Consider the following 21,080-nt stretch of genomic DNA (forward strand, 5'->3'; position numbering starts at 1 on the left):
GGCTCACTGCAATCTCCGGCTCCCTGGTTCAGGCAATTCTCTGATTCTCCTGCCTCAGCCTCCCAAGTAACTGGGATTACAGGCATGTGCCACCATGCCTAGATTTTTGTAATTTTAGTAGAAACGGGTTTTCACCATATTGATCAGGGTGGTCTTGATCTCCTGATTTCATGATCTGCCTGCCCTGGCCTTCCAAAGTGCTGGGATTATAGACATGAGCCACCGTGCTCAGCCTGTAGTTTGTTTTCTTGTAATCCCTTTATTTAATTTTGTTGTTAGGGTGATGTCCTCAACTCACTTTTGGAAAGTGTTTTCCCCATTTTTGTTTTCAGGAAGAATATGTATAGAATTGGAATTATTTCTTAAATGTTAGGTAGAATTTGCATTGATGCCATCTGGGCCTGGAGGTTTTTTTTTTTTTTTTTTTTTTATGTTTTTGAACTGGGAATTCAATTTCTTTTATGATTTACCTTTTGAGTGAACTTTGGTAGCTGTGTCTTTCGAGGATTTGTCCATTTTATTTAAGAGGTCAGTCTTTTTACATTTTAGCTATTCTAGCAGTTATGTAGTATTTTCTTTTTGTTCTAAATTGTACTTCCATGATGAGCATTTTTCATATCCTATTGGATATGCATGCATCTTTTAAGAAGTATCATTTCAGGGCCAGGTGCGGTGACTCATGCTTGTAATCCGAGGACTTTGGGAGGCTGAAGCAGGTGGATCTCTAGGTCAGGAGTTCGAGACCAGCCTGGCCAATAGGGTGAAACCCCATCTCTACTAAAATACAAAACATTAGCCGGGTGTGGTGGCACGTGCCTATAGTCCCAGCTACTTGGGAGGCTGAGGCAGGAGAATCGCTTAAATCCAGAAGGCAGAGGTTGCATCAAGCTGAGATCGTGCTGCTATACTCCAGCCTGGGCAACAGAGTGAGACTCTGTCTCAAAAAAATAAAATAAAATAATAGTATCAGTTAAAATATTTTTGCCCATTGAAAATAAATTCTTTATTTTAGATTTATAGGAACCTTGCCAAGATAATTCAGAGTTCCCACATACCTTTCATCTGGTTTTCCCTAATGTTAACATCTTATGTAACTGTGGTACATTTGACATGGTACGTGGTTAAAAAAAAAATTGACATTAATATGATACTATTAACTATGGAGTTTATTCACATTTCACCAGTGTTTGAATTAATGTCTTTTTAAAAATGAATACACTTTTAATTTTAGAACAGTTTTAGATTGATAGAATTATCACAAAGTTAGTACAGGGACTTACCCTATATGCACGACACCCAGTTTCTCCTATTATTATATTACCTTAACGTGGTACATTTTTTATAATTAATGAACCTATACTGATAAATTATCATTAACCAAAGTTTATGCTTTATTCAGTTTTTTTCCCAGCTTTTACCTAATGTTCTTTTTCTAGTCCATAATCCTATCCATGAAAACATACCGCATATAGTAATAGTAATCATGCTTCCTTAGATTCTTCATGATTGTGAAAATCTTTCAGACTTTTCCTATTTTTGATGACTCTTACAGTGTCGAGGACTTTGACAGGGCAGGTATTTTATAGAATATTCCTTGACTAGGATTTGTCTGATGTTTTTCTCTTGATTAGACTGGGTCCTGATTCCTATTTTTGTTGCAGTATTTAGTTCAGGATACCACGCTGGATTTTGTTATCATGTTTTCCTAGGCTTCTCCAATCCATGTGTTTCCCTGTTTTCTTTTTTAAAATCACTGTGACTAATCACTGTTGATATGAACCTCCACCATTTGGTTAAGGTAGTATCTCCCAGGTTTCTCCAATACCAAATTCCCTTTCTGTACTCTGTTTTTTGAAAGCAAGTTACTGAAGTTACTAAGTCAGCCTATAATCCAGAGGAAGGGAATTAAATTCCACCTCCTGGATGGGGGAATATCTACATATGTTATTTAAATTCTTTGTGAGGAAGATGTGTCTCTTCTCCCACCATTTATTTGTTTCTTTAATCAATTACTAGTGTGGACTCATGCATGTTTATTTTATACTTTGGGTTATAATCCAGTGCTATGTTATTTATTTTCTTGCTCAGCTTTTGGATTTGGCCATTAAGAGATCTTTCCAGCTGGCTCTTGTGTCCTTTGATATACCCCTATCTCTTTTTTTTGTTCGTTTGTTTTTAAAATACTTCCTTACTCCTTGGCACTATATGATCCAATCTCATCTTATGTTTTTCCCATCCCAGCCCTAGAATTAGCCATTTCTCCAGGAGCCCTGTTCCTTTTGTTTAATAATGATATTTAGAAACAAGATCTGGGCCTGTTGCCACTAGGTTGCTTCTAAGACCTCCCAATGTACAGAGCTATGTATGCACACGTTTCTGTCTCTCTGTATATTAAATTGAGATAATATTAATCATTTACACTCTAATGCCACAAAGTGCATTCTAGTCATCCTCTTCATGTTGTTTATTTGTATTATCTTTTTCTGATAGTGAGAAACCTGGCTCCCATTATCTGTAATTTATTTACTTATTTATTCAGTCCTAGAAACATGTAAAGTAGTTTCAGATTTGTTCTCTCTCACTCGCTTTGTCTTCTTTAAGGAGATTAAGTCTTGCTCTGTCACCCAGACTGAAGTGCAGTGGCACGATCCATAGCTCACTGCAGCCTCAAACTCCTAGGCTCAAGTTATCCTCCTGCCTCAGCCTTCTGAGTAGCCACCGTGCACAGATAATTTTTTATTTTTTTGTTGAGAGAGTCTTGCTATGTTTCCCAGGCTGATCTTGAACTCCTGGCCCCAAGCAGTCCTCTCACTTCAGCCTCGTGAAGTTTTTTCTCATTTTTAATTCAGATTTTTGTCTTCTTATTTTGGGCTTGTAAGTATACGTGTGTGTTTCTATATACAAATCCTTTTTCTGTTATGTGTGTTCAGAATATTTTCTTTTTGGTCTGTGTCTTGCCTTTTTGTAATCTTAACAGTATTTTCTAAAGAGCAAAAGTTCTGAAGTTTGATGAAGTCCAATATATTTAATTTTAATTTAATTTTTTATGTTTAGGGATTTTTGTTTTCTTCATAATAAATATTTGAGACATTTGCCTAACCCAAGGTCAGAGGAATTTCCTCCTATGTTTTGTTCTAGTAGTTTAATAGTTTTGGGCTTTACATCTATATCTATAATGTACTTCTATTATAGTTCATTGTTTTGTATCAGATAAGTAAGGGTAATTTTTTCCCCCTGCATGGATAACCAGTTGATTTAGCATCATTTGTTGAATAGTCTTTTCATTCTCCATTTAATTGCCTTGAGATGTTTGTTCAAAATCAGTTGATCATATATACAGTATGTTCATCTATTTCTGGATTCTGTGTTCTGTTCCGTTGATCTGTGTCTGTATTTCACCAATACTAAACTCACTTATTATTGTAGATCTGTCATCTTAAAACTTGATAGGGTAAGTTTTCCAACTTTGTTATTTTTTATTTTTTTTTGAGACGGAGTTTCGCTCTTGTTACCCAGGCTGGAGTGCAATGGCGCGATCTCGGCTCACCACAACCTCCGCCTCCTGGGTTCAGGCAATTCTCCTGCCTCAGCCTCCTGAGTAGCTGGGATTACAGGCACGCACCACCATGCCCAGCTAATTTTTGTATTTTTAGTAGAGACGGGGTTTCACCATGTTGACCAGGATGGTCTCGAGCTCTTGACCTCGTGATCCACCCGCCTCGGCCTCCCAAAGTGCTGGGATTACAGGCGTGAGCCACTGCGCCCGGCCCCTCAACTTTGTTATTTTTAAAAACTTCTTGGTTTTTCCAGATTCTTTATATTTCCAAGTGAACTTGAGAATCGGTTTGTCAATTTCTACAAAAGAAAAAAAAAACGAGAGAGAGAGACCTGCTGGAATTTTGATAAGAAGCAGTAGATAAAATTGTGGAGAATTGCTATCTTAACAATATCGGGTCCTTCAATCCGTGAACATGGTGTTTATCTCTTTTACTTAGATTTCTCTCTAATTCTCTTTATTATGTCGTAACTTACACTGTAGAGATGTTGGACATTTTTTGTTAGAGTTATTCCTAAGTGTTTTATGGGAGTTTTTTTTTTTTTTTTTTTTTTTTGGCATTTTTTTTTTTTTTTTGGCAGGGGAGGCATTATTGCAAGTGGAATTGTTTTTGAATTTTTATTTCTCATTTGTTTGCTGCTAGTTTGTAAGAATACAATTAATTTTATCTTATTAATCTTCTATCTTGTAATCTTGTTATATTAACCTATTCATTATGCTAGTTATTTATAGTTTTTTGGAATTTTCTATGTAAACAATCATAACTGCAAACTTGAACAGTTTCATGCCCTTTATTTGATTTTCATCCAGTACAATGTTGGAAAAAAAAATAGTAAGAACAGGAATCCTCACCTTGTTCCTGGTTTTAGGGAGAAACAATTCATCATTTCTCTGTTAAATGGAATACTAGGAATGCCCTTCATTAACTTTAGGAAGTTCCCTCTTATTCCTAGTTTCTGAGAGTTTTTATCATGAATAGATGTTAAATTTTGTCAAATGGCTTTTCTGTATCCATTGAAATGATCATATGATTTTTTTCTTTATTCTTTTAATATGATGAACTTTTTGGTTTATTTTCAAGTGTTTAACTAACATTGCATTTCTGGAATAAACCTAAATTGATTTTGATATATAATTATTTTTGTATTTTGTTGGATTTCTTCTTATAAATTTTTTCCCTTCATATCTTCTTAGCTTTGCTTTGGTAATAATTTAAGGAATTTTGCACCTGTATTTAATAGGGATATTGTGTTACAATGTTTTGAATTGCTTTATCAGATTTTGGTAGCAGGATTATGGTAGACTGGCAAAATTAGTTGGGCAGTGTTCTTTTTTTCTTACTCCATCTTGCCCAGAAGCAGAAATCTGGACCTTTTAAATATTTTCTAGTTCTCTGCTTATAATTCATATCCTTTTATTCACTATAAGAATATTTCAATTTTTGTCAACATATTTATAAGAGTGCCTTTAAGGTTTTTGGTAATTCTAACATCTGGATCATCTTGGAGTTGGCATATGTTGGTTTTCTCCTCCCTAGAGAGTGAGTCACATTTTCCTGACTCCTCATATATTGGGTAATATTGCATAGTATCCTGGACATTGTGAATGTAATTTGGTGGAATCTCTGGATTTTGTTACTTTGTTCCAAAAAATGTTGATATTTTTATTTTAGCAGGTAGTTAACTTGGTTTGGATCAAACTGTCATGCCTGCAATCAACACTGGCTCAGATTTCAGTGTAGTTTTTACCCGTAGGCACAAGCTTCTTTCTGTTTGTTTCATGCATATGTAGTGTAGGATTTAGGCTTAGACTTGGGTTGAATTTAAACAGAATTTGGGGTGCCCATTTTCTGCCTTCCTCCATTCCAGCGTGTTTGATTGCCTCACCCTTTTCCCCTGTTCCTTTGGTCAGAAAGAAAGTTGACTTTCTTTTGGAGTTTGCAGCCACCCTCAGGGAAAAGCCACACTGAAAAGGGGAAATTCACTTTGTTGGTTGCTTATGCCAACTTCTGACTCACCTCCAAAATATGCCTGCCATTGTCATTCTCAGGAACCCTCAAGTAGCAGATTTTTGTATTTTATCCATAGTCTGTATCTGTTACCATAGTCTGTATCCTCTATGAGAGGACCAGTTTGTTGTATACTCATTCTTTTACACCGGATGCAGAGCTCCTGTATATTTTATTATTATATATTTTTGCTGTATCTTCCTGGTAAAACCCGGGTTCTCAGCTACTGCTAAGTCTATGAAATTAATGGATTGGAAATATTTTCTAAGGAAATCTTTTCCTTTTCTTAGTGGTTGACCAGGTGTAAGTGCAATAGAAACAACCTATAAAATGACCTTGAAAAACAAATGTGTTAACTTTTGGGACAGCTGCCACAGCTTTAAAAGCTTTTTTTCTGATTGTTAATTATTTTCCATTTTGGGGGGAAAATTACTATAGATGAAGATAAAATATACCCTTAACCACCAATTCTCAAAGTTTTTGGTCTCAAGACCCCTTTATACTCTTAAAAATCTCAAAGAATTCAGTAATTCAGTTATATATACATACATACGTATATATATATTTATTTGTTTGTTTGTTTTGTTTTTGAGATGGAGTCCTCGCCCTGTCGCCCAAGCTGGAGTGCAGTGGCACAATCTCTGCCCACTGCAACCACTGCCTCCTGGGTTCAAGCGATTCTCCTGCCTCAGCCTCCTGAGTGGCTGGGATTATAGGCATGCGCCACCATGCCTGGCTAATTTTTTGTATCTTTAGTAGAGACAGGGTTTCACCATGTTGGCCAGGCTGGTCTTGAACTCCTGACCTTGTGATCTGCCCGCCTCAGCCTCCCAAAGTGCAGGTATTATAGGCATGAGCCACTGTGCCCCGCCTGAGTAATGTATTTTTATGAAAAATAAGCCTATTTTTCTGAATAAAAGGTTTAATTAGCATTGTATTGCTAAAATATTTTGTAAATTTAACTTCTATTAAGCTAATGTCTAGCCTAACAAAAGACTTCTGAATTTTCACGTCTGCTTCAATGAATCTGTTGCAATATCATGAGTCTCATCATACACTTATGAGAAAATGAGAGTGGAAAAGAGGAATATAGCTTAGTGTTATGCAAATATATTTTATCTTGCAAGACTGTAAAAATGTCAGGAACCCTCACGATTCCCAGGAATGTGCTTTAGGAACTTTTGCCCTAAGGCATTTTAGCTCCAACATGATCAGTGTGAAGACACTTGTTCCATTACTGGTTGAATGTCTAAAATCCAAAATCTAAAACACACCAATAAGCATTTTCCTTGAGCTTCATGTTGGTGCTCAAAGTTGGCATTTTGGACTTCAAATAGTTGGATTTGGAATACTCAATTTATCATATGTTATTTATACGTTAGTCATCTTTCTGAAATGAATGTTTAACATTTCCCATGTTTTCTTTTTTTTTTTTTTTTTTTTCCAGAGACTCATAAATAGGAATGAGTGTATCTGTGATTTTCAGTTCGCATATAGTGTTGTATAAAAACACTAACATCTAATTAAAAGTGATCTATTGGAGATACATATGTGACATTACACTGGGAGTAAACAGGTAAATAGAACACTGAATCCCATTAGAAGATTGTAGAACATTAAGACCTTTGAGCATTCATCTTTGATGCATTAGAAAGGAAACAGAACTAGATCCTACATGGGTAGGGTTTGTTTACTCATTTGAAATTGGAGCTGGCCGGGTGTGGAGGCTCATGCCTGTAATCCCAGCACTTTGGGAGGCTGAGGTGGTTGGATCATGAGGTCAAGAGATCAAGACCATCCTGGCCAACATGGTGAAACCCTGTCTCTACTAAAAACACAAAAATTAGCCAGGCGTGATGGCACGCGCCTGTAATCCCAGCTACTTGGACACTGAAGTAGAAAAATTGCTTGAACCCAGGAGGTGGAGATTGCAGTGAACTGAGATCGCGCCACTGCACTCCAGCCTGGCGACAGAGTGAGACTCTGTGTCAGAAAACAAAAACAAAAACAAAAACAAAACAAAAAAAAAGAAATTGGAGCCAACAATTCTGGTTTTGAATGACTTGATATATTTCTGTAAATGAGTCAGTTTCTGCACATGGACCATAACACAAACACTATATACATGCCTTCTCATGTTAATGTAGTATTTAGATTACCTTGGTAACTTTAGCTCTTTAAGTCTAGAAAATATATTTCTGTTTTCTAGATTTCTGCACATAGACCATAACACAAACACTATACACACACCTTCCCGTATTAATGTAGTATTTCGATTAACTTGTAACCTTAGTTCTTTAAATCCAGAAAACGCATCTTAGTATGTACCCTGGAATAGAGCAGGTTAACCTCCTAGCCAGGGATATCCCTGTGTTCTGTGAAGATTAGCTTTTCTTTTAGTCTATTTTCTTTCTCTGCCCAGGTAGAATTTAATTTACATATTTTGTGGAAAAATTCACATTATGGAAGTTGAACACCTTACTCTTTGTGGGAAAAGATTGCTTCCCAAAGATTTTACCTATCTTTTTCCTCAGTGATGTAAGAATACCTTAGGCTTCTTGATTATACTATTGCATTGCTAAAGGAAACTTAGATTGTTTCTTCATTCCTTTTTCTTTCATAATAAATGACCTCATTGACTTTTTTTCCAATTATTTTTATGGCAAAATACATATAAGATTTATGATCTCATTCCATTTTTAAATGGACAGCCCAGTGGCGTTAAATACCTTCATAATGTCATGCAACCATCATCACCATCCATCTCCAGAAGTCTTTTAAACCAAAACTCTGTACCCATTAAACACTAACTCCTCACTTCCCTCTACTCCCAGCCTCTGGCAACTACCATTCTATTTTTTATCTCTGTGACTTTGACAGTACTCTAAGTAACTCATTTAAGTGGAATCATGCAGTATATACTTTTTTATGGCTGGCTGTTTCACTGAGCATAATGTCCTCAAGGTTCATCCATGGTGTAGCATATTGCAGAAATTTCCTTCCTGATTAAAACTGAATAATCTTTCATTGTATGTATATACCATATTTTACTTATCCATTCATTTATTGATAGACTCTTGGGTTGCTTCTGCATCTCAGAACCTTACGGACTTCTGGTTTCTGTTTTTACAGTGGATTGGCAGGGCAAAATGGCTTTTATCTCCAGTAGACCTACAGTCATAGAAAGTAGAGACCATTTCTCATACATCTAGAAGCATGTAGTAGGGCTTTATTAAGGCTTGCTTTGTTCAGGAAAATTGTTTAGGAACATTCTTTGCAAAGGCATATTTCATAGACCTTTCAAGCCAAGTATAGTAATGATTGGAAATAAGTTTTTCTGCTGTTTTCTTGGCTTGAATGTCTTTAACAGATGATCATACCATCTGTTTAGAATCAGTATTTCAGGGATGAATAAGAAAGCATCTTGGGTGAGAAATGATTGCTGTAAGTACTTTTAACACATTGCCAAAAATCATTTTCCATGCCCATTGCTTCAACAAGGCCATACCATGATGTATCTCACTGAGTTAACAGGCTTCCTCATTGTCTGTCAATCAAATCAAGATCCTTACTTTTTCCTTTTAAAGTTTTCTGTCAGCTTATCTTTGCTCCTGGTAACTATTTATTTAATGGATGAGTTTTGTAGTTACAATTTTAATTGTTTATACCTTAGGAAGGAGATAAAAATTTACTAGCTATAACCAAATTGCTGTTTGCTTAATATTTATGCCATGAATATTATTGACACTGTTTGATAAAGACCAGGAGAGAAGGGCATACATATTCATAGTGCAGTAATTGTGTGTGTATGCACATGTATTGAGGCATATACATACTCATTTTGGGGACAGAATTTTGGATTTGTATCTGGAAGTAAGTTAAGGCAGGCTTTTTAGAGAAAAAAAGAGGCTGAGTAAAGCTTAAGCAATGGTTTGATGTAATATTTATATGGAATCGTAAGTTAAACAACAAATTTAATTGTGTCTTTGGCTGGTAGAACGGGTCAGGGATTTTGTTTAATTAAACGTGTATTCAATAAAATTGATATTTAATATGACTTTTAAAAAATAAACTTTCTTTTTCAAGGTAGTTTTAGATTTATAGAAAAAGTAGGCAGAAAGTACAGAGTTCCTATATGCCCCACCCATCCCCGATTTCTTCTGTTATAACATCTTGTACTAGTGTGGCACATATGTTATATTGACTAATTAATATTAATGCATTATTATTAACTAAAGTCCATAGTTTGCATTAGGGTTTGCTCTTTATTTTATACTGTTCTGTGAGTTTTGACAAATGTATTATGTTTCCACCATTACAGTATAAAACAGAATAGTTTCACTGCCCTAAAAATATCCAAAGCTCCATATGTTCGTCCTTTTCTCCCTCCCCTGGGAACTGATCTTTTTACTGTCTATATAATTTTACCTTTTCCAGAATTTGATACAGTAGGAATCATACAGTATGTAGCTTTTTCAGACTGACTTCTTTCATTTAGCAATATGCATTTACAATTTCTCTTATGATGGGCTGATTATTTCTTTTTATCACTGAATAATACTCCATTGTATATGTACCACAGTTTATCTGTTGACCTATTGAAGTATATCTTGGTTGCTTCCAAGTTTTGGCAATTATGAATAAAGTTGTTATAGACATTTGTATGTAGGTTTTTATGTAAACATAAGTTTTCAATATCCAGGTTAATATATAAGAGTATGATTGCTAGATTGTATAGTAAGCCTATTTTAACTTTGTAAGAAACTGCCAGACTATCTGTCAAAGTGGCTGTACCATTTTGCATTCCCATCTTCAGTGAATGACAGTTTGTGTTGTTCCATATCTTTGCCAGTATTTGGTGGCATCAGAGTTTTGGATTTTATTCTAATGGGTATGTAGTCATATCACATTGTTGTTTTAACTTCCATTGATGAGATGCTTCTTCAGTTCTTTGTTGCATTTTTTTGTATTTTTGGTAGAGATAGGGTTTCGCCATGTTGGCCAGGCTGGTCTCGAACTCCTGACCTCAGGTAATCTGCCTTTCTCGGCCTCCCAACTTTGTGGGATTACAGGCGTGAGCCACTGTGCCCTGCCAGGGTTGTTTATTTTCTTATTGTCGAATTTTAAGAGTTCTTTGAGGCCAGGTATAGTGGGTCATGCCTGTAATTCCCAGCACTTTGGGAGGCTGACGTGGGAGGGTTCCTTGAGCTCAGGAGTTTGAGACCGGCATGGGCAACATAGTGAGACCCCGTGTGTATTTTTTTTAATGAGAGTTCTTTGTGTATTTTAGATACCAGTTCTTTATCAGATATGTTTTTTGTATAGAATTTCTCCCAATCAGTGGCTTGTCTTTACTCTTAAAACGGTGTCTTTTGCAGATCTTAATAATTTCCAAGATACCAATTTCTTTTTTCACGGATCTTGCTTTTGGTGTTGTGTCTAAAAAGTTATCCCCAAACCCAGAGTCTTCTGTACTTTCTCCTATGTTATCTTCTAGAAGTATAATTTTCAATTTCATATTTAGATCTGTGAGCCGTTTTGAGTTAATTTTTTGTGAAGGGTGTAAGGTCTGCATCTAGATTGATTACTCCCTCCTCCTCCTCTCTCTGTTTCTTCTGTCCTTTCTTTTTTTGCATGTGGCTGTCTAGTGGCGTCATCATTTGGTGAAAAGACTATCCTTTCTGCATTGAATTGCTTTTGTTTCTTTGTCAAAGATTCTTTGACTTGGGTATATTTCTGGGCTCTCTGTTCCATTTGATTGATCTGTTTGTTCTTTTACCCATACCACCCTGTCTTGATTACTGTAACTTATGGTAATTCTTGACATTGGCTACTGTCAGTCTTCCAGCTTTGTTCTTATTCTTCAATATTGTATTGTGTATTCTTTTGCCTTTATATAAACTTTAGAATCAGTTTTTATATTAACAAAATAATTTGATGGATAATTGGATTCCACTTGTTCATTGCTGTTACACAGGAAGACATCTTTTTATACATATTAATTCTCTATCCTGCAATCTTGCTATAATTGCTTTTTCCAGGAGGGTTTTTGTTTTGTTTTGTTTGTCAATTCTTTGGGATTTTCTATATAGACAGTAATATTATCTGCAGATAAAGAAAATTTTATTTCTTCTTTCCCAATCTGTGTAGCTTTTCTTTCTTTTTCTTGTCTTATTTCATTAGCTAGGACTTATAAAGTATAACTATGTTGAATAGGAGTCAAAGGGGACATCCTTGTCTTGTTCTCAGAATTAGGGTATAAGCATCTAGTTTCTTACTATTAAATATGTTGTTAGCTGTAGGTTATTTGGTAGATGTTCTTTACCAGTTAAGGAAGTTCCCCTCATTTTCTATTTAGCTGAAAGTTTTTATCATGAATCGTCGTTGGATTTTGTCACATGCTTTATCTGCATCTACCAATATGTGTGATCATATCACGTTTTTCTTCCTTAGCCTGTTGATGTGATGAATTACATTAATTATTCTTTGAATGTTGAACCAACCTTGCCTATCTGGGATAAATTCCACGTGGCCATGTTGTTTAATTACTCTTACACATTGTTGGGTTTAATTTGCTAATATTTTATCGTGTTTTTGTCTGATCTTGGTGTTAGGGTGATACTGGCTTCATAGAATGAGTTAGCAAGCGTTCATCTACTTCTGATTTCTGGAAGAGATTCTGAAGAACTGGTATTGTTTCTTATTTAAATATTTGGTAGAATTCACTGTGAAACCAACTAGACCTTTTTTTTTTTCTTTTTTGGAAGGTTGTTGATTTAATTTCTCTCTCTTTTGTTTTTTTGTGACAGGGTCTTGCTCTCTTGCCCAGGCTGAGTACAGTGGCATAATCATAGCTCACTCTAGCCTTGAACTTGTGAGCGCAAGTGATTCTTTCACTTCAGCCTCCTGAGTAGCTAGGGCTACAGGTGTATGCCACTGCATCCAGCCAATTTTGTTATTTTTTATTTTTATGGACGGGGTCTCACTGTGTTGCCCAGACTGGTCTCTAGCTTCTGGGCTCAAGCAATCCTCTCACTTGGGCTTCCCAAAGTGCTGAGATTATAACCATGTCCAGCCTAATTTCTTTATTATCTCTTTCTCCTACTATGAGTTTTGGTAGACTGTCTTTCAAAGAATTGGTTCATATCATCTAAATTATCAAACTTCTGAGGATAGAGTTGTTTGTAGTATTCTTTATTCTTCTGATGTTTGTGAGATCAATTGTGATAACCCCTCTTTCTTCATATTAGTAATTTTTGCCTTTTCTCATTTTTCCTTGAATAGTCTGGCCAGAGTTATTTTTTGGTTTTTGTTTTTTAAATGGAGTTTCACTCTTGTTGTCTAGGGTGGAATGGTAGAGTGCAATGGCATTATCTCGACTCACTGCAACCTCTACCTCCCAGGTTCAAAGGATTCTCCTGCCTCAGCCTCCCAAGTAGCTGCGATTACAGCTGTCTACCACCATGCCTGGCTAAATTTTGTATTTTTAGTAGAGGTGGGATTTTACCATGTTGACCAGGCTTGTCTTGAACTCCTGACCTCAGATAATCCACCTGCCTCAGCCTCCCAAAGTGCTGGAATTACAAGTCTGAGCTACTGTGCCCAGCCCTAGCTAGAGTTTTATGAATTTTATTTACGTTTCCAATAACCAGTTGTGGTTTCATTGATTTTTCATTGAGTATAGAAGTCCAGATTCCCTATGCAGCTTCCATTGACCCCTTAGTGGCAGGGGAAAAAGCTCCCCTTCCCTTAATTAATGCTGACAAGGATGGCTCCCCAGTAGGTCTCCAATGCTACCTTCTTAGCTGGGAGGAGTAGGAGTGTCTTGTTACTTCTCCCCCAAATGTCTTCCACTGGTATCACAGAAAGGAGGGTGGCTGCATTAGCACTGGGTGGTAGTGAAAGTGACTCTCCACTAGGCCTTCTTTAATACCACCCCATTGAGGATGGGAGAGGGTTATCCCATTACAGACAGGTGGGTGGTAAAAATCCAGGATCCCCATGTGATGTTAGTAGATACCACATGGGTCTCGGTTGGTTACTGCCTAGCAGGGTTGAAAACCTCAGGCCTCTGCTTGGCCTTCTTTGAAACAGGTAGGGGGTTAGAGCACCTTGGTTTGGTTTGGCAAATGTGAAAATCTACTTTTTGTTTGTATGGATTGTCTATTCTGGACATCTCTTGTAAGTGGAGCCATATAGTGTGTGGCCTTTTAAAACTGGAGTCTTTAACTTAGCATAATGTTTTTAAGGTTCATCTATGTTGTAGCATTTGTCAGTACTTAATTTCCTTTTATTACAAAATAATATTTGATTGTATGGATAGGCCACATTTTATTTATCCTTTCATCAGTTTGTGGACATGTGGGCTGTTTATGTTTTTTAACTTTTATGAGTAATGCTGCTGTGAACATTTGTGTTCAGGTTTAAGTGTGGACATGTGCTCATTTCTCTTAGTATATACCTAGAAGTGGAGTTGCTGGGTCTTATGGTACCTCTGTATTTAACTTTTTGAGAACTTCATTTATTTATTATTAAGTTTTAAAAATCTTATTGTATTGTGGTATCAGGGAAGGGACCTGAGATACTTTGTGTAGTGTCTGTTGGGTCCCCAGACTTAAGATTTACTTTTGTTCTTTGTTTATATCTTTATGATTTTGATTAAAAGGATGGCGCTGATAATTAAGTTACTCAAGGGTTCCATAAGTTTGATGAGTATTAAAGTGCTTTAAATCATTATTTATTTTTAAACATTGAGTGTATAATTATTCATAGTCATGACATTTATATTCATAAATATACCTGTGATTTTATTTATTTAGAAAAAAAAAAGTGAATGCCTCCAGTTAAAAATTTTGGTGCTTCAAAATGAACTGGAACGGCAGAAGAAAGCTTTGGGACGGGAGGTGGCATTACTGCATAAGCAGCAAATTGCATTACAGGACAAAGGTGAGTAGAAATACCATACAAACACCCTAACTTCCACATTCAGTAGTTTTCCTTTCTTCTTCTTCACAAGCTCAAAGAGTCATTTTTTTGTGTGTGTAAATGCAGCCACACATCACTTAATGGCAGGGATATATTCTGAAAATGCATCCTTTGGTGATTTTCTTGTTGAGCTACCATCATAGAGTATGCTTACACAAGCCCAGATGGTATAGCCTACTACATACCTAGGCTATATGGCATAGCCTATGGCTCTTAGGCTACAAACTTGTACAGCATGTTACCATACTGAATACTGTAGGCAACTGTAACACAATGGTGAGTATTTATGAATCTAAATATATCTAAGCATGGAATAAAAATACGATATTACAATCTTATGGGACCACCATCATATATGTGGTTTGTTGTTGACTGAAACGTCATTATGCAGTGCATGATTGTATGGTGATAGAATTTTCTCTGATTTTTAAAGTATTTTTGCAAGTATTATGAAGTTAGTTCATACAGACGGGTGTGTACAAATCTATTCAAATGGTCCTGGACTTAGAATAGCTTGACTTGATGATTTTTCAGCTTTACAATGTGCAAAAGTGATATGCGTTTAGTAGAAACCATGCTTTGAATTTTGCTATTTTTCCAGGTTAGCAATATGTGGTTTGATATTTTCTTGCTTTACTAGCCAGCGGCAGTGAGCTGCAGCTCCCAGTCAGCCACATGATCATGAGGGTAAAAAACCGGTACTCTACAATGTACTCTGTTGCCAGTGTTTTTTGGATATTGCGTTTTATGTTTTCACATCCCATCAAGTCTACAAAATGTTCATCTGTGTACAGTATTCAATGCTGTGTTATAAAATAGGCTTTGTGTTAGATGATTTTGTCCAACTGGAAGCTAATGTTAAGTGTTCCGACACCTTAAAGGTAGGCTAGGCTAAGGTTTCATGATCAGTAGTTTAGGTCTATTAAATACATTTCAACTTATGATATTTTCAACTTTATGGGTTTGTCATAATAAGTTTATCAGGTTGTAACCCCACGGGTTTAACCTAATGTAACCCCATGGTAAGTTATGGAGAAGTTGTATACATACAGCTTGAATTTTCCCAAAGCGGACGCACTCATCTGAGCAGATCCTCAGTCGAGAAGCAGGACCCCAAAACCTGGGAAGCCTTTTCATGCCTCCTTCCATTTACCACGTCTCCATCCAGACTAGCCACTGCCTTGGCTCAAACCAGATTGGTTTTGCCTAATTCTGAACTTTATAGAAATAGAATCATATATGTACATATGCTGGCTTTTTTCAACATTATGTTTGTAGAGTCATTCTTACCTTCATGTAGTTATAGTTTGTTCGTGCTTAATGCCAAATAGTATTCCATTATATGAGTGTGAATTTATTTATCTACTCTTGCTCTTGGTTTCAGTAATTTTCATTTTGGGACCATTATAGTTAATGCTTCCTGAACCTTCTAGGTTTCTTAATGCAGAACTTTTATATGTTTCTTAATAAAAATTTCTTAGGTGTTTCAGTTGGGTAGAAACTGAGGAGTAGAATTACAGTCAGAGAAGGTGCATATCTTCAGCTTTTCCAATATGATTGTGCCCACTTACCTCCCCTCCATCCAGTATTGCTCCTTCCTACATCCTTGTCAGGAATTTATACTTCTTGTATATTTTGTATTTATTACATTTGGTAATTTGTATTTTTCATTTTAGCCTTTCTGTTGGATATGTTGTAATATTCTCTTGCAGTTTTAATTTTTATTTTCCTGAAGACTAATGAAGTTAGTCTTTCATATGTTATAAATGTTATAAACATTTCATATGTTTCTTGCTGACTGAGATACGCTCTTTGGTGATACACCTGTTGAATTCTTTTGTCCATTAAAAAAAGTTTGGTTTGACTGGTTTTTTGGTAAGATTTCTTTATATGTTATGGATATGGATTCTTTATTTGGCATATGCTTAAAAATTTATTCTCCCATTCTGTGGCTTGCTTGTTCACTCTTTAATGATACCTTTAAATGAACAGAAGTTCCATTTTATCAGTCTTTCATATATGAGGCTTTTTGTGTCTATTTGCAGAAATATTTACCTATTTTAAGATTTTATAGGTGTTCTTCTATGTGTTCTTTGAAATGCTTTAGTATTTTACTTCTTACATTTATATCTATAATTCATCTGAAATTATTCTTTGTATGTGATGTGATAGTCAAGATTATTTTTTTTCATATTAATAGCTGACCCAGCACTATTCATCAAAGATCATCCCTTCTCCATTGCATTGCAGTTTTGCTTTTCTCGTAAGTCAGATGACAATATGCTTTTAAGTCTGTTAAGAACCCTCTGTTCTGTTCTATCAGTCTATTTTTCTGTTCTTTGCCATTATTTCGCTGTTTTAATTTTTTTCATGTTATAATAGGTGTTGATATCTGTTAAAGTTCTTCAGCTTAGTTGTTTTTCTTCAAGATTACAATGGTTATTTTTGCTCTATGTCATTTTCATGTGAATTTCTATATAGAAAAGAAAACCTTGCTAGGATATTTTTTTCTTAATTGTCATACATCATTGCTGAGACTTGCTAGGATATTGACAGAACTGCATTGAATAGATTATCAAATGTCATTGGGGATAATAGGCATCTGTACAATATTGAGGCTTCCATCCCAGGAAAATGATACTTGCCTTTGTTTATTAGATCTTCTTTACAAAACATTATTGAAATAAGATAGTTAATGTATGGGTCTTTCCCATGATTCATTGAATTTATTTCTATTTTTTGATGTTTTATGATACTATTGTATGTATCTTTAAATTTTATTTTTACTAGTTTCTGGTGTATAGGTATACAATTAATAGATTTTTTAAAGTGGTATTGGTATTTATTATATCATGTTTAAAGAAAAATTCGCCAGAAGCCTTATAGACAGATTAGTAATTGTTAATGTTAGGGTTGGAGCCCTACATCTGCAGTCTTGCTGTGGTAATTTATTTATATTCTAATTTAGTTTCATTGTGTCTAAATTTCATTATACAGTAAATTAAATTAGTAATTTTAATTATTTGTTATAAATGTAAAATATTGCAGAAAATTTAAAAATCAGATTTATTGAGATGCAATTGCCATACCATATAATTTGCCATTTTAAAGTATATAACTCACTTTTTCTTAGTTTATTCACAGAGTTATGCAGTGATCACCACAGCCTGATTGTCCCACCTAAAGAAAACTCCTGTGCCTTAGCAGTGATTCCACACTTCCCATCCCCTCAATTCTAAGTAACCGGTTACCAATCTACTTTCTGTCTCTAGATTTGCCTTTTCTGGACATTTTTTATGAAAAGAATCATACAATGTTGTGGTCTTTTATGACCAACTTCACTTGTTTAGCATCTTATTTTTAAGGTTCATCACGTTGTATCGTGTATCACTACTTCATTTTTACTGCTGAATAATACATTCAGGTATATGGATATGTCACGTTTTTAAAATCCATTCATCAGTTGTTGGACATTTGGCTTCTTTCCACTTTTTGTCTATCACAGATAAAGCTGCTTATGAACATTCATATACAACTCTTAGTAGGGATGTTTGTTTTCATTCTTCTTAGGCACTCCTGGGAGTAGAACTGCTGGGTCATGTGGGAACTCTATTTTTAAGTTTTTGAGTTACTGCCAGCCATTTTCCACAGCTGTTGTTTTACATTCCTACCAACAGTATATGAGGGTTTCAGTCTCCCCATTTTCTCACCAATACCTGTTATTATCTCTCTTTTTAATTATAGCCATCCTAGTGAGTATAGCATTGTATCTCATCGTAGTTTTGATTCACACTTACCAAATGACTTATATGCATATTACACCTGATTTCTATATGTTAATTTTATATCCAAGGAACTTACTAATTAGTTCTAATAATTAGTTCTAATAGATTGTTCTAATAATTACTTCTAATAGATTATTCTAATAATTACTTCTAATAGATTGTTTTGAATTTTCTGTGTGTACAGTCATCTCACCTGCAAATGATGGCATTATTTCTCATTTCCTAATATGTATGCCTTTGAAACTTTTTTCTATTTTTTTTTTTTTTTTTTATAGACAGAATCTTGCTGTGTCACCAGGCTGGAGTCTGGAGTGCAGTAGCCTGATCTTGGCTCACTGCAACCTCCACCTCCTGGGTTCAGTCAATTATCCTGTCTCAGCCTTCCAAGTGGCTGGGACTATAGGCGTGCGCCACCATGCCCAGTTAATTTTGGTATTATTAGTGGAGACAGGGTTTCACCATGTTGGCCAGGATGGTCTCCATCTCCTGACCTCGTGATCTGCCTGCCTCGGCCTCCCAAAGTGCTGGTACTACAGGCGAAAGCCACCAAGCCCAGCCTTAAAACGTTTTTCTTACCTGATTGTGTTATCTGGGACATCCAGTACAATATTAAATAGAAGTGGTGTCAGTGAATATCCTTTTCTCATTTCCAGTTTCAGTGAAAGCTTTTAATATTTCACCATTAATAGAGAGTTTAAGCTTTTTGATACTTCTTATTTTGTGGTTTACCCTTCCTGCATCCTTTATCCATTTTGTCATTTTTGCATTAACTGTTTTTTTTTTCTTTGACACGGAGTTTCGCTCTTGTTGCCCAGGCTGGAGTGCAATGGAGTGGTCTTGGCTCACTCCCACCTCAGCCTCCTGGGTTCAAGCAGTTCTCCCACATCAGCCTCCCGAATAGCTGGAATTACAGGCGTCTGCCACCATCCCTAGCTAATGTTTATATTTTTAGTAGAGATGGGGTTTCATCATGTTGGCCAGGCTGGTCTTGACCTCCTGACTTCAGGTGATTTGCCTGCCTCAACCTCCCAAAGTGCTGCGATTACAGACATGAGCCGCTGTGTCTGGCTGCATTAACTGGTTTTTTTTTTTTTTAATGAATTGATAAGAGCTCAATATGTGAATTTTCATTTGCTTGCTTTTTTAATTCTCTTCAGTTGTAATGAGGTATATTTTACAAACAATCAAATTAATCAATTTAAAATACACAGTTTGATGAGTTTAACTAATGTATTCAGGCAGGTAACTACCACCACAGTCAATGATATAGAATATTTCTATCATTGTAAACACCTTTTTGTCCTCACTATAGTCAGTTTCTTCCTCCATCGTTTGGCCACTAGCAGTTACTGACGTGCTTTCTGATATCATTTTCCTTTTCTAGCATTTCATATGAATGAAATAATACTATATGCCCTTTTAATATCTGACTCTTTTTCACTTAGCATGGTAGCTTTGGAATTTGTGTGGTTGCATTTGTCAGGATTTCGTCTTTTCATTGCTGAGTAGTATTTGCTATATGTACGTATAATTTGTTTATACATCTACATATTGATGGACATTAGGTTTGTTTCCAGTTTTGAATTATTATGGATAAAGCTGCAGTAGATATTCAAGTATAAGCCCTTATGTGGGTATATTATCTTGGTTAAATATTAATAACTAGATGTGGGATTGCTGGGGTATAGTAAATGTGTGTTTAACTTTCTAAATAACTACTAAGCTGCTTTGCATTTTTAACTAGCCATGTATGAGAGTTTCATTTAATTCACATCCAAAAATTAATTTTAGATTTTAGCCATGCTAGTGGGTATGTAGTGGTTTTTCATTGTTTTAATTTGTATTTCCTTGATAACTAATGTGGCTGAGCATCTTTTCTTGTGCTTATCTGTCTCTTTCCTCTGATGAAATGTCTGTTTAGATCTTTCATCTGTTTTTTGGAGGGAAGAGTGGGAGTTGTGGATGGTAACCTTATTATTAAGTTGTTTAAGAGTTCTTTTTATATTCTGGATATGTTCTCTATCAAATAAGTGATTTACATATTTTTTCTTCCTAACAGTGTATTTTGAGTTTATTCATCATTTTTTAAGAACTTTGCTCTTTTTTTTTCTTGAGATGGGATCTCACTTTGTTGCCCAGGCTGGAGTGCAGTGGCAAGATCTTGTCTCACTGTAACCTCCACCTCTTGAGTTCAAGTGATTCTCCTCCCTCAGCCTCCTGAGTAGCTGGGATTTCAGGTTTGTGCCACCACACCCGGCTAATGTTTGTATTTTTAGTAGAGGCAGGGTTTCCCCATGTTGGCCAGGCTGGTCTTGAACTCCTGGCCTCAAGTGATCCACCTGCCTCGGCCTCCCAAAGTGCTGGGATTATAGACATGAGCCACCACGCCCAGCCTTAAAAACTGTTCTATTTTAGAAATTTTTGCCTAACCCAAGGTCACTTGAGATTTTTCTCCTGTTTTCTTCTAGAATTTTTTATCATTTTAGTTCTTACAGGCCTGATTCATTTTGCTTTAATTTTTGTGTATATTATGAGCATAGGGATCTCCTCAGCCCAGTGATAGTTCTGGGATTTTTTTTTTTCTTTTTGGGGAACCGGAGTCTTTCTCTGTCACCCAGGTTGGAGTGCAATGGCACAATCTCAGCTCACTGCAACTTCCGCCTCCCAGGTTCAAGCAACTCTCCTGCCTCAGCGTTCTGAATAGCTGGGGTTACAGGCACCCACCACCATGCCTGGCTAATTTGTT

At 35.9% G+C, this 21,080-nt stretch overlaps 1 protein-coding gene across 5 annotated transcripts in view; it reads left to right on the forward strand.

Moving 5' to 3' along the window:
• The window catches only part of UVRAG (UV radiation resistance associated), a 309,856-nt gene that overhangs the window by 139,694 nt on the left and 149,082 nt on the right, over window positions 1–21,080 (forward strand). For all 5 annotated transcript variants that reach the window (XM_037740137.1, XM_017533023.2, XM_037740138.1 and 2 more), the window contains one exon: window positions 14,384–14,510. In XM_037740137.1, the coding sequence (XP_037596065.1) occupies window positions 14,384–14,510 (127 nt within the window). The remainder of the gene's footprint in view (window positions 1–14,383; window positions 14,511–21,080) is intronic.

The sequence above is a fragment of the Cebus imitator genome, unplaced genomic scaffold (genome assembly GCF_001604975.1).
Source record: "Cebus imitator isolate Cc_AM_T3 unplaced genomic scaffold, Cebus_imitator-1.0 Scaffold79, whole genome shotgun sequence".
Classification (NCBI taxonomy): Eukaryota; Metazoa; Chordata; class Mammalia; order Primates; family Cebidae; genus Cebus; species Cebus imitator.